Source organism: Protopterus annectens, chromosome 11.part0 (genome assembly GCF_019279795.1).
Source record: "Protopterus annectens isolate FY-2018-M chromosome 11.part0, PAN1.0, whole genome shotgun sequence".
In the NCBI taxonomy this organism is placed as follows: Eukaryota; Metazoa; Chordata; order Ceratodontiformes; family Protopteridae; genus Protopterus; species Protopterus annectens.
This window is the reverse complement of record NC_056745.1, coordinates 264,859,551-264,873,480: the sequence shown is the minus strand read 5'-3', so window position 1 is coordinate 264,873,480 and position 13,930 is coordinate 264,859,551. Positions and strand designations below refer to the sequence as shown.

The window sequence follows — 13,930 nt, the reverse complement described above, 5'->3', positions numbered from 1 at the left end:
GGCACACAGTTTCAGCGTGTTAAACCACTGCTCACCTACGGGCACTCATTTTGCACCTGTTAAACCACTGCTCACCTACGGGCAGATGCACTCAACTTGTTAAACTGTAGCTCAGCTATAGGCACATCTGGCATTTTTTATTATTTTATCTCACATTTCTTCAAAATAAATGGCCCATTTCATTACATTTTACATAAAATATAATTTTATACGTGTACATATATGTCAGGGACTTGTTTCATGCTTATTTCAGTAAAGATAAAAATTGATGTTATGGGGGCTCGAACCATGACTGCCTGCTCTTCAGCCGACGTCTCTACCGCTACGCTATTGCTTTTTGACTTACTTTGCATATTTAGTTCTTATATGCTTTTCCACTGACTGCTAACTGTGGCTTAGCTACAGGCACGCCCGCGCAAACGAGCGCACTCACGGGCAAACATCTTTACAATTTAAAAAAAATATATAACATGTTCATTTATATATTTTATGTTCATAGTCTGTGGGGGCATGTGTTGTGTTGATTCACATTTCCATGGACTCTGTCGTGGGGGTTTACTTTCGGGACTTTTACTCTTCTGGGGGTGTGTCCGTTTGCAGGGCTCGGCCTACGGACATGCCCCCTACTGTCTTCCACGGACCGTGTAAGCCTTAGGTGTGATTCAGCATGCCCTCATGCATATGCATGACATGCTAACGTCACACCGTTTAACTGCAGCCTCCGTGTAAGCCTTGTAACTCTTACATGGAGGCTTCGTGAATCCTGCCCACTGTCTAGCAGCTGTTTTCGACTTTGCTAAAAAAAAAATCTGCAACATGTGGTTATAGTACTTTTTCCCACTTTTTAAGCAGAAGTGGCCAAGTAGGATATTGGCATTATGCAGGGAGCTACAGCTGCAAGTGTTGGTGTTTGATGAGTGACTACCTCTATTTAAAATAGCCAAACTTCTTTTTTTGCTAATATATACGTTCACTATCACAACACTGTAATAGTGCTCTTAACTCTGAAGTATTTTAGCAGCAGTAGTTACATTTAAATTTAATGCAGTTCTTTATTAGATGGAGTTCTACATCTGTAAAAACTCAAAGTCAACTTTAAATATGAAGAACAGCAAACAGGGCTTCATTCAAAATTAGTTAAATATAAATTTAAAGGTAGAGTCTTATGCACAATGAAAATTTCTTGGAGTTTGAAAGAGGTATATGATGTTATAATGCGACCAGAATGCTTTTCCAGGACAATGATGACTAAAAACGTCTCTGGCTTAACACAGGTGTTTCTGAAGTAATGAGGTATGTTTGTTACCATCATATCAACTAAATAATAACTTATTGTATTTGGAAGACCCGTGAAACAGCGTGAAACAAACTCAAAAAATTATTAAACTCCATACTGCATCTCACAATGTCATAAGTTAGTGTTAGAAATCCACGAATAACTCTATATCCAATAAAAATGTAGCAATGTTTCAGCATGTCCATACAGCTACTCTAAACTGTTTTTTTTTTTAACACATTTGTGGATGTGGATAGCCTCGGTCCGGATATTTTTTTGCTACTATTTTCTCTGTGATTCACATACTGTGTGGAATATTTTGTGATTGTATTTGGAAGGGGACAGATGAGGTTTTTAAACAATATGGGTTAAGTCATAAACAATGAGACAGGTTTTCATCTGTGAATGTAATAGGCCTAAACAGTTCAAACTACATTACCCTAGTAAAAAGTGCTGTCTGTTTGTTCAAAGGGCAAGTTCTAGAGAACCAATATTTGGGCTCCATATTATAAATGGATGACAGAAATACGAATAATCACTTACAAAAATGTTGTAATGCTGTCAATATGGACCTCTATAAAAAGCTATCTGGACAGGCAATTTGACTACATTTTATTAAGCAATTTGTATAGTGCATTTTTTTTTGTATAAACAAGACATTTTGTTTTTATGCAGTTAGCTACTCCAGTAATTGAATCTTTGGCTGCAGCATTGAGAGTGATGCAACAAGTGGGCTTGGTAGCATTTTTTGTTCATAATTATCAATGCAGCTTAGTTAAAAAAGGGCAGTCCCAGGGATTTTTTTTGTTTTGATTCAGCCTTTGTTTTCATTTCAGGCTTGCCTTTCTGAGCATGCTCACCTTTGGCTGAGGGGGGTGGGGGAAGAAGGCCTGAAGGAAGTTTCAAAGGTGTTAGCAAAATTCCATGTCAAATTACAATTGTAATGACAACAGCTCTCCCTGTGAGCCATTCATTAGTTTAATCTGTGCATTAAACCTATTGAGGAAAGTAGCCTTTAAGACATTTTACGACCTGACTGCTGCTGCTACTACTCTAGAACGCACATCAGCAATGTAAAGCTTTTAAAACATTAGTAAACAGAGTTTTTTTTGTTTCTTTCATTTCATATTTTATTATGTGTTGATTGTGAATCCTGGCCACCTACAACAACTTTATGATAAAGCACATGAGTCAGGCAAACAGTAGTGGAAACCATATTTCTCTCTTTCAAGTTTTATTGTCTTCTGACTTTTGAATACCAGCCTGGTATAGTGACTTTCTGACCTGCTAGTAATTCCATAGAAAGCAAGTGTGTGACAGACGGTTGGAGCATTAGTAGACACACACTTCTGTCCTTTTTTAGTTTCTAGTTTTATATGTGCTGATTTCTGAACACTACTAGACAAACGCACTATTTTTTTATGGGCTGCTTGTACATCTGTAGAAACACGAGCGATACAAAATGTAAAAATTAGTATACACTGATGTACCTTTTCCCTGACACAGCTTTCTTTATTTTAAACATGAGCCATGAGTTAGGAGCACAGTTCCCCAATCCAAGAGAAGTCAGAGAGGAACACAAATCCAAAGATTAGTTTATCCTGGGAGCTGAAACAAGACAGGAACTGTGAATTTACAGGATATTTAAAAGTTAAATTACACTGTGGGTGGGAATGAAAGTGAAGTGTTGAAGTGGGCATGACCTGTGTCAGTTTAACTCGGACCCTAATTTTAAACAATGGGATTGTCCCTTTAAGCTTAAATATGAATAGTAAAAGTTACAGTTCAATTATGTGTTGAGTATATATGCACTATGTGGTTTTAAATACTGGTACACCTAACAAATATGTTCACCAATTGTAGTTCTACTCAGGGATGGGATAGGATACATAAATATTAACAGCTACCCAACAAATGCCAAAATACAAATATAATTCTCTTTTTCATCTCTTAGTGGGGTTATTTCCAATAAGGCAACAGTATATTTAAAATGAAATAAAGTCAGATGTGGATGGGAATGGGGTATGAAAAATCAGGGTCCACCCAAAATCCTCATGGGAAAATCACAAACCATGCTAACAAACAGTATTTCCTCAGGGTAACATTCAATAAACCAACAGTCAAGAAATCATACTGAGGCCATTCATGCAAATGACTTCACCTTCTTACTGGTCAAGAAACTAGCTAGGTTACTGCAGTGAGCAGGCTATGTTACTCCAATATCTTAATTGTTCTAATATGTACGTGTGACCTTCAGTGCTTCTTTAACTCTAGGAGCACCTCAACAGCTATCAAAAGTGCGGGCTACTAAAAAAGAACGATAGACCATGCAGCTACCAACTTTCATTATGGGGTGTAACTATTAGCTTGCAAAAGGTCAGAACATATTTGCATGTGATGTCTATATTCAGACTTAAGTTTAGCATGTTTTCCCACTATAATTGCAAAGGAACATTACATTTCTAGCAGTAGTAGTTTAAAATGCTTTTCAAAACCCTGCTTCAGATACCTTATTTAAGGCAAATTATTTTAGAAGCATTCCAAGATAAACTCCAACATTCTTTACAGCATGCACATAATGCCAAATCATCAGAAGCAAAAATGTTACCCACAAAGGTAAATGTAAATGCAATCAGACTGGTTACATAAACAATACTGGTGGACATCAACGTTTTAGGATTCATGTGCATGTAATGCTAGTATCCTGGTTTATTCAATATTTAAACCTTCACAGCCCCATCAAAAGCAATTATATATATATATATATATATATATATATATATATATATATATAGTCCCGCGGTGGTGCTGCGGTAGCGTTGTCACCTCACAGTAAGACGCTGTCCGGTTCAATTCTCAGCTAGAGCATCTTCTGCGTAGAGACATGCGTGAATGGGCGTACCTTCGTTGGAGGTTGTGTGTCAGGGCTGGTAACTCGGCACGTAAAAATCAACTACCAATTATTAGCGGACCGGAGTTCACACACACACACACACACACACACACACACACACACACACATATATTAGGCTTATGAAGCAGACTGCTAAAAATTAAGTCTGATTAGCAAATAACACTTCTAGCATTCCTTCACTAATGACACATAGCATAGTATCAGCAGACACAGGTTCATAAACAGCTTAAAGCCCTACTGCAGAATAACACAGTTACAAATACAAGGTACTGAATCCGACTAAAGCAGACAGTACAGCTGATTAAAATACATCAAGTGCATACAGCACAGTATCTGATATAGTGCTAAAGCAAGACACCATGCATAAAGAAATGCAGATAAATGTAAACATGGACCATACTCAAGAAAAATGCAAAAATAAGTTTAACTCCCCACTCTACAACTAAAATTCTCATATAAGCCTAAACAAGCTAGGTACTGAGTAGGGGTGGATGATGCTGAGACTGTGCTTATTTATTCAGAGCTTCCCTATGCCTGGCTTGGAAACCTGCACAGTAGACTCCCTCTTATCCGGTCTTGCTGGGACTGGACCTTAGACTGGATAAACAAATGTCTGGTCAATCAGAAAAAGCACACAAAATAGCATTTATAGGTTATAAATCAGCTAGAATAACAGGACGTGTGTTAGTATGCATTTTCTAATGAATATGAAGTCTAAATTCAAATGTTTGTCATTATTTAGCCAAGAGGAGGCAGAAGTGTTTTTCTCTATTGTCTTTTGCTATGACTATGGCAGCAATTTGATGACTGGTTAAAGACAGGCAGGATAACAGGAAGTCTCCTGCACCTACAAGACCTTGGATTGCATCCAATATCAGCTTTGCAGGTCCACAAATGGTTTCAATATTTTTTGCACTTGCTCTAACCATCCCAATGTTATTTAACAGTTATGTGCTGCATTTATTGACTTTGTTGAATTTATCACTGTTTTTCAACATACACTTGTTAAAGAAATGCCACTTGTTTGTCACAATATTGCTCTTAGGTCATTTTAACGGTATTCTGATATTTCCTAACCTCCTGTGATACTGCAAAAGCTATTCTGACTTTGCCAAAATATTTCTAAGATTTGCAAAGTTTTTCTGTGTTTGTAGAAGTTTATGAACTTATGTCCAAGTATTCTTGATAAAGCAGGTGTTCTGCATTTTGTTGTAAAGCACTTGTTACTGCACTTGAAATCAAAACGAGTTTGTTTTACATTCAGATGGTTTTAGTCTGCACTCTGGTGGGAGTAGATGGGAGATTCAACCCATCCAAGTTGGAAACTGCTGGTGATGGCTTATTTTGTGCTTACCTGATTGGCTTAAGGGCTTAACTGCATAAAAGTATTTCATCCTGCTGGTCTAAATGCAGTTACTCATGCCATGCCTTGTACATAACCAAACCTCTCCGATTTCAAAATATTCTGTAGGAAATACTGTCCATAGTGTCCTACTATATACAGATGCTTGAAGAGCTGACAGTTTGTGCAGAAGGCAGCACCTCTGTAGTATACTACTAAACACTCACTTAGAACTTTAAGTGACTCTCCCTTACTCCTTTCCATCTACTAAGGATATGGTATAATGGATAAGTGCATTCCTATCATCTCTGCTTCTGGGCTGGTGGATATGGGCATCTTGAGGCAGTGTAGTAACTGCCTCATGTTGAATGACAAGCATTTAATTTTAGAACAGACAAACAGTGTATGAGAGATGTAGATACACAATGTCACTGGAGACAAAATTCTCACATACACACATAGAAAATGTAAAGTGGGTTGTCAAGAGTTACTCCCAAAACACTCACTACAAATACTAAGGAACAAACATATAGACCCACATACGTGGAGGTACTCACATGTAATCTACCCAAACCTCCAAGACCGCCTAAAAGCATCTCTCAGTGGCCCCATGCACACTCAAAAGACAGCACCTTACACAACCCACAAGTCTGAAAATCAAAGCAGCACTGCTTCCAAGCCCATGAGGCAACACACCACACAACCAAACTTTCTAGTTACTAGAGATTCCATTGTAAGACATACTGATGCCCCCCTTACCAGGCTAAACAAGGAGAAGATCACAGTCAGCTTTCCATCTTGAGCCACGATCCGCCAGATCAGGCATGCACTTGGGTCTTTAAACAACAAGTACCAGTATGACTTGGCCATAGTCCATGTGGGCATAAACGACCTAAGACATACTTCACTGGACTATATGAAGAGATACATTATGCAGTTCTCTGAATGTGTGTCCCAGGCAGGTACGAATCTAGACTCGAGTTGCATCCTACCTTCACCAATGATGACATCACAGTACCAGCAAAAATGATCAGCTTCAACAACTGTCTTAGTTTCTGGCATCACAACAAGGGGATCCAATATCTGTCAGCCTCAGGAGACATGATCGACAAACTAAAATGCTTTGCCAGAGATGGTTTTCACTTGTCGCTATTTGGCTTCCTGATACTGCCAAAAGCTTTATCTTTCCCCATAGTGCCTTCTTAGGCCATGCCAAGTTGTTAAACCTTCCAGCATAACAAAAAACACTTGTGACTACCTAATGATACAGCTGCTTAAAGCTAGGTTTTTAAATAAAAACTGCACTCCTTGGCAACACTCCTCACCCTGAACAATGCAGACATATGCGCAGTCGCAGAAACATGATTCAGAACCACGGAGAGCACCCCGACTGTCACAGGCCACAATACCTTTCATACATTTCCATCCCCCTCAGCTCAGGATAAAAAAAAGGAAGGAGGTGTCCCAGCCTTTATAAAGAACAAGTACACTTCTAGACTGCTCCATGCATAAATGACCACAGATGCGACCCCCTCTCATATCCTTGCGAGCTACAGATACCATAACATGAGTCTGGAAAACCATACCTCCTACCTAAACCTACTAGAATCTCTTATAATTCAACCTAGCACCATACTAATGGACGACTTCAACTACTCCTCCATAAACTGGGAGACTTATATGATCCATAACTCAAGGTTTTTGAACTTCAACACAAACACCCTGGAGCAGCTAAAGGTACGAATATCCTAGACAAACATGAGGGGATACTGCTTCTTGCTGTGCATTAACTCCTCCCTGGTAAGATCAGACCACAAAATGATCTCCTTTAGTACTAAAACTAACCAGCCAGGCCACAACAGCATGCAGCAAATATGCACCATCTCCCAGAGTACATGCCTACACCATCTACACCCATAAATAGGTACCTGAATGAATACCTTACCAAACATGTATTTGGCTTAAATTCCAAGACCCCTTTCTCACAACTCTCTCTCTGAATTTCACGGCTTTCCAGTGTCAGCTTGCTCAGAGTAAATTTACTTTAAACCCTTACATATTCTCTCTCTGACACACACACACACACACACACACACACACACACACACACACACACACACACACACACACACACACTTCCAGGGAAGGCCAGTAATGCTGTCCAACAATAAAGCCTTCTATTCTAGCCCAGAGCAGTAATCTGTCACCACTCCAAATTGGGAGTCTGGAGATGTCCCAGTTACTGATTCACTCCTTCTAATAAGCCAAAGAATTACAACCACAACTAATAATACAAAGCAAAGTGGTCTGGCCAAATTAGAGGATGATGCCTGCAGTGTGCCACGATTCAGCAACAAATACCATCTCTATTATTACATAGAACAAACATAATTGTTAAAAAGTGAATAGGAAAATACTTTTATTGGAAAGCAATGAGTTAAGCAATACAGTTATACAAATACACAAAGGGATATGAAACTGCTCATAGTTAAAACTATAAGTAGTGGTATACCACACTGATCATTGCTGTTCAGCATTTATTTCACACACATTCAAGCCAATATCAATTATGTGTGGTTGACCAAGTTTGCTGAGGACTGTAAGGTGGAAATGTTATCTGCTCACCCATTGATACTGAACTACCACTAGCGCTGGATATGCACATATCTGACATACTGAAAATGGTCTCAAGCCAAATGCAAGAAAGTGCAGTATGGTAGCGTCCAAATAAAAGCTGCTCTCATCTCATATGTTATGACTGGAACTCTTCTTCAAAGAGATACAGTCATAACAAACCTGAGTACTTATGTGGGTAACTCTCTCTCTTTCTCATTCGGACAGGTTTCTACCATAGTCAGGAAGTCCTTCCATCTGGCTTAGTTAATTTATAAGGTAATATCCTCATGATCCAAAGAAGTCAACCTAACGCTGTATTCTTCCTTTATCAGACCCATCACTGAATACATTTCCCCTTTGGTATTTACAAACTGAAGCACATGGCTCAACTGGAAAGACCCCAACTATTTTTAACAATCACTCAGTCAATAAAAGGAAAGGCCTTAAATCTCTCGTCTATCGCAATACAGTGACATAAGTCTACTAATGCTCAGTAGCCTACTGGCTGCTCCAAGGTGACCTGTGCCTCACTTTGCAAACCATGAAACACCCAATCCTATTTGATCCCCTATTTCTCCACAAACCCAGTGGCTCTACAATCACCTGTACTAGGACCTAAACTTACACCAACGAATAAAACAGGATTTGCTGGGTGCATAGGTTCTTAACTCAACATCTTCCAGCTTAACAAGTTACCACTACAGAACAGCCAAGTTCTACTGTCGTCTTGTAAGGCTACTTTTGATGATCAGATAAGCAGATCCAAATTTACACCAGGTTTACAGAGTGCAGACCTGATTGATTTGTGAGGTGATCACATTTAAGTGTTCATAAGAGTGGCAAGAGGTGATCACATTTAAGTGTTCATACACTTTTGAGTGTGTCTGCTTAAAGGAATACATGGCAAGGCATCTTATGGTCTTGATTATCATTTGTCTGCTATTGCTCCTAATTGCACTCTCTAGGTCCTTAACTTCCTGGTCCCGGAATAGTCAGTGATCTTGTCATAAATGAGCAGAGGAATGACAGACTATTCCAATTTTCTGCTACACGCTTCACATCCTGGATAAAATTAGCAGCAGGAGAAAGTTATAACTTTATTTATAAACTTCACAAACATTGCATAGAAAAAGGCCACATTCACTAAAATGCTACTGAGAAACACACACATTACAGATAACATATATGGTTTAAGTTTATATGCAGTAGATTTTATAAGGCTTAAATGTGGCTCATAAATCTGTTCAATTCTGACTCAAGAAACTGTTGCATATTTATCATCACAGTAGGTACCCCATTGTAACATGAATATTTTATGTTATGTCGGTTATGTAAGGACTCTGTGCAATCTCTGTAAACAGAAAATAAAGTCTTGTTTGCAAAATAAATTATTACACCAAAACCTGCTACTCTTTTCATTCAGGTATCAAAACAGTAGAGGCAGTACTGAGTAATAGGTACACAGCCGATTTCAATTAATGAAAGAGACTAGTGCACGTTGCTAATTGCTAAACTCTTAACTTGTTAAACTTCCCAACGTGCATAGTCTCACTTGCTTTCCAAATCAGGTCCGGTAATAACTGGGAACAATCATATACACTTTTAAAAACATTAATACCATTAAACTGAGATGCGGACAGCATAAGATAATATGAATAAACCCTGGTTTCTGAAGTAAAATAAGTCTAGGTTCTTAACAACATCTTCCAGCTTAATAAGTTACCACTTCAGGAACAGCCAAGTTCTACTGTCATCCTGTAAGGCTACTTTTGATGATCAGATAGGCAGATCCAAATTTACACCAGGTTTACAGAGTACAGACCTGACTGATTTGTGAGGTGATCACATTTAAGTGTTCATAAAGAGTGGCAAGAGGTGATCACATTTAAGTGTTCATAATTCCTATGAACCTATACCTCTAAATATTGTCTTTACTGTAAAGTGAAATCCACCACCCTTTCTCCCAAAAATTGCCAGTTTTAGGAGAGGTTGAGGCTGACTGAGCAATTCTGAGCCAAAACCAGGGAAATCCGTGCAGTTTTAAAGAAGCAACTCGTTACACATCTACAAAGCTCAAGCAACAGCTCCAATTAATAGTGGAGAAAAAGCAAAGGTGCCTAGTTACCTGTTAGCAGCATATGTTTATTAACGAGATATGCATACATCACGTAACTGACAGCTTACAATTTAGAGAATCATATCTTTATTTAACAAACAATTATGTCACAGTGACAGTATCAAAATGTTATAAAGCAAGAATTTGTTACCTAAACTAGAAGGAGCTTACCAACCAAAACAACAGATTTGGATCGTAACTGCTATGTATTCACTTTAGTTTCAAGTGCTCTAATGATTGGCGTCAACCATTAACAATGCCTGCTGGCTTCATTTACTTATCAAAACAACAACATATAGTAAGTAGCTCTGTGGCAGAGAAAAATTGTCAAAGAGTGATCTATAAATGGTTCAATGTACATATATGCATAAGTATACACACAAAAAGAGAGACATATAAATATGTAAAAAGAGCCCCATACGCACACATCACTCTTACCTGGACTCGTAGGATCAACGGCTCCATTACAGAAGGTGATGACAAAAAGCACCAAGAATTTCAGAAACAACTTCGGGACTTGCTCTGCACCCAAAATATACGCCATACTTTTCAGCAGCCAACATAAGCAACAAGTACTCCAGCTCCAGATAAAGAAGCTGCTGCACTCTTAGGACTTCAAGAGTGCATGCATCAAAATGCATGTTCTAAACTTACACACCGGCAGTCATCCGCCGGCTGGACAATTAAAAAAAAGGTCGGAGAAAGGAAACCTCACACACTACAGTAGTGCAGTGCTTAACGAGCCTTTCCAGCTTAGTGATACTTTTTTTACATAACACTGGGTGACAGTTTCTGTAACGTGTTCCTCCTCCTCCGTGTTGCGTAGTCGGATCTCGGGATCTGACATATAAATGTAGCAACTTCCGGTCCTGTAGCTATCAACTCGCGAAGCGATTGCCCTACTGGAGTGGGCCGTAAGTTTGTAGATCGTGCGGTTGTACTAAGAGCTGTTTTTGTTGATATTTTCTGTTCATGCTTACTATTTTCATTGTTTTGTAAGGCGAAACGTTTCACTTCGCTGTCATATAGGTTCATAGGTAGGTACTAAGCTATCTGCCTGAGGGCATTTATAAGCCTAGCCAGAATGTGTTGGCTTTTGCCACCCTTTTAGATTAGGGTTGCCACCTTTTCAAAGTGGTGGGATTTTTCAAGACACACACATTTTTTTTACAGGCAGGCACATACCCACGGTCATACAAAGGACAAGAACTTAACTTTTTGCCATGGCCAAAGTGGGACATTTTCAAGACACACATCAGATTTTACAGGCCGGCACATACCCACGGTCAGTACAAAGGACAGAACTTAACTTTTTTGCCTAAATACAAGCTTATTCTTGTAGCATTTTAGTTGCTTTGTTATTCATTTTTTGTAACATTTTAGTTTTTTATACAGAATAACTTGTTTTATGCACTATTTACATAAAATATGGGACATAATTATGTCCTACAATCTCAGGACAATTGCCATTTTTAATATTGTCTGTCAGGACACAACTTCCCAAAGTGGGACAGGTGGTAACCCTATTTTAGATTAGTTTCCTGTGCCTCTGTCAGCAGAGCCACTGAATTGATCCCCAGGGTAAATTTTTGGTTTCCTATCCACTCGTCAAGATTTCTCTAGAAGAGGGTCAGTGAGGTGCTCTGCTTAATGTAGATTGGAATCTTGTTCCAGAGCAAGGGAAGTCTCTGGGACAGGAACCTATCCCTCCAGCATGTTCTATTTATTGCTGTGGGAAGGTTTAGATCTCTAGAGCATGTGTCTCCTAAGGGATTTGGTTTTCTTTAGTGGAGTATGTCCATCAGTTCTGGGTTTGACATGGCCTTGTATGTCAGGCAGAGATCATCTCTGAGTAGGCGATATGCAACCGAGTACAGCTGGAGTTTCTTTAGTCGAGCTGCATAGGGCATCTGTTTGAGGCCGGTAATCCTCTTGGTGAGGTACTTCTGTGGTCTTTCCAGCTGCTGCAGGTGTCTAGTAAGGTACATCCCAAATTGGGCTTTGTACTTTATGATGAGAGATGAGTAGAGGGGCACAATAAACTCTTGATCTAGATGCAACCCTTTTGTGATTAGGTGGGCCACATAGTGGTTATCAAAGGTGAGATTACTATCCATTTCGGTCCCCAGATCCCTAATTACATCTTCTGTATTTAGAGGACTACCACCTGTGTGGTAGTTTGTGGGTAATTTGTTTTTCCCAAAGGGGATGACTATGCACTTTTTGGCATGTAGCTTGGGGCCATGATTCTGACACCAGGTTTCCGTCTCAGTGAGACCCTTCTGGAGGATATCTGTGTCAGCTGGAAAGTCTGTTATGGCCCCAAGTTTGCAGTCACTTGCGAACTTGGTAAGTCACAGTCCTCCTGTGTTTGCCTGTACCTCAGAGAAGTATATACCGAACAGGAGGGGTCCCAGGACTGAGCCCTGGGGGATGCTGCTTGTAATCAGTTTAGAGTCGGACCTAGCACCCGCAACTCTTGCCGAGTGGGTTCTATCTGTGAGCCAGTTGGCAACCCATCTCATGACGTAGGGGTTAATGTTCAGGCTGGTGAGCTTGTCTATAATACTAGAGTGGGGAATGGTGTCAAAGGCTTTAGCGAGGTCTAGGTAGGCTGTGTGGACCACCTTTCTCTCATCTATAGCCTTGGTAACTGTTTCAAAGAAGTCTACCAGGTATAGGAAGCAAGATCTGCCCTTAACAAAGCCGAATTGGGTAGGGTCCAATGTTTGGAGGTTCCCAGTCTCTTTGTTAATGAGTTCCATGATGATGCGCTTCATAGCTTTACAGACCAAGTTCTCTGTGTCAGTTGTGGCTCCACCTTTGTGGAGTGGGATAACTGTTGCTATACACCATTCCATGGGAACTTAGCCTGTGGAAAGGCTGAGTTTAAACAGTGTATTAAGGTGAGGGGTTAGTTCATTTTGGAGCTTGTGTAAGACGCAGCCTGGGACACTATCTGGTCCCATTGATGCTGTGTTTTTGGCTTTGGAGAGGGCTGTTTTAACCTGTGTGTCTGTGATTACTTGGGCTCTACATTCTTCAGGAATGGTCAAGGGCCCTTTTGGGGGTGAGAGGGGGGAGAAGTTTGCACTGAACCTGTCAGCCAGGATGTTGGCAATGTCCATCAGTTCGGTGTATTTTGTGCCATTCTGCACTAACTCAGAGCAGATCTGAGAGTTGCCACTTAGATTCTTGACATAGCTAAAGAATGCTTTGTGGTTATCTTTAGAGTCTTTGGCGATTTTTCTTGCGAAACTAGCCTTAGATGATTTTATGAGGGATCGTAGTTTCTTGCTGATACTGATCAGGGATGTCTTTCCTTCTTGGGATTTTGCTCTATTCTGTACTAGTTTCCTCCTTCTGTTGTATAGCTTATTTATGGCAGGGTTCCACCGGACAGGTTTCCTCGTTTTGGAGGAGTGAGTCTTGGTTTTGCCTGGGATAGCCCGATCCATGCACTCTTGTAGGTGGTCATAGAGTGCATTTGTAAAGGATTCTGCAGCTTGGACAGCATTATCCTTTACCATGTGGGTTTTGAAACTTGCCACCTTGGTCTTAAGTAGTGGAAGGTTTGCTTTTGAAAAGTTTTTCACGGTGGTTTCCTTGTCTGGGGGTGGGGTCGGGATGTGGATGTTCAGAGTGATTAATTTATGGTCTCATCTG

The 13,930-nt window shown here is 39.9% G+C and overlaps 1 protein-coding gene across 1 annotated transcript in view; it reads right to left on the bottom strand.

The window, feature by feature from the left end:
• TM7SF3 (transmembrane 7 superfamily member 3) overlaps positions 1–11,080 on the bottom strand; it is a 559,640-nt gene extending 548,560 nt beyond the window's left edge. Inside the window, exon 1 of the mRNA XM_044087728.1 lies at positions 10,703–11,080. Coding sequence (XP_043943663.1) covers positions 10,703–10,808 — 106 coding nt within the window. The 5' untranslated portion in view covers positions 10,809–11,080. The remainder of the gene's footprint in view (positions 1–10,702) is intronic.
• Between the last annotated feature and the right edge of the window lie 2,850 nt (positions 11,081–13,930).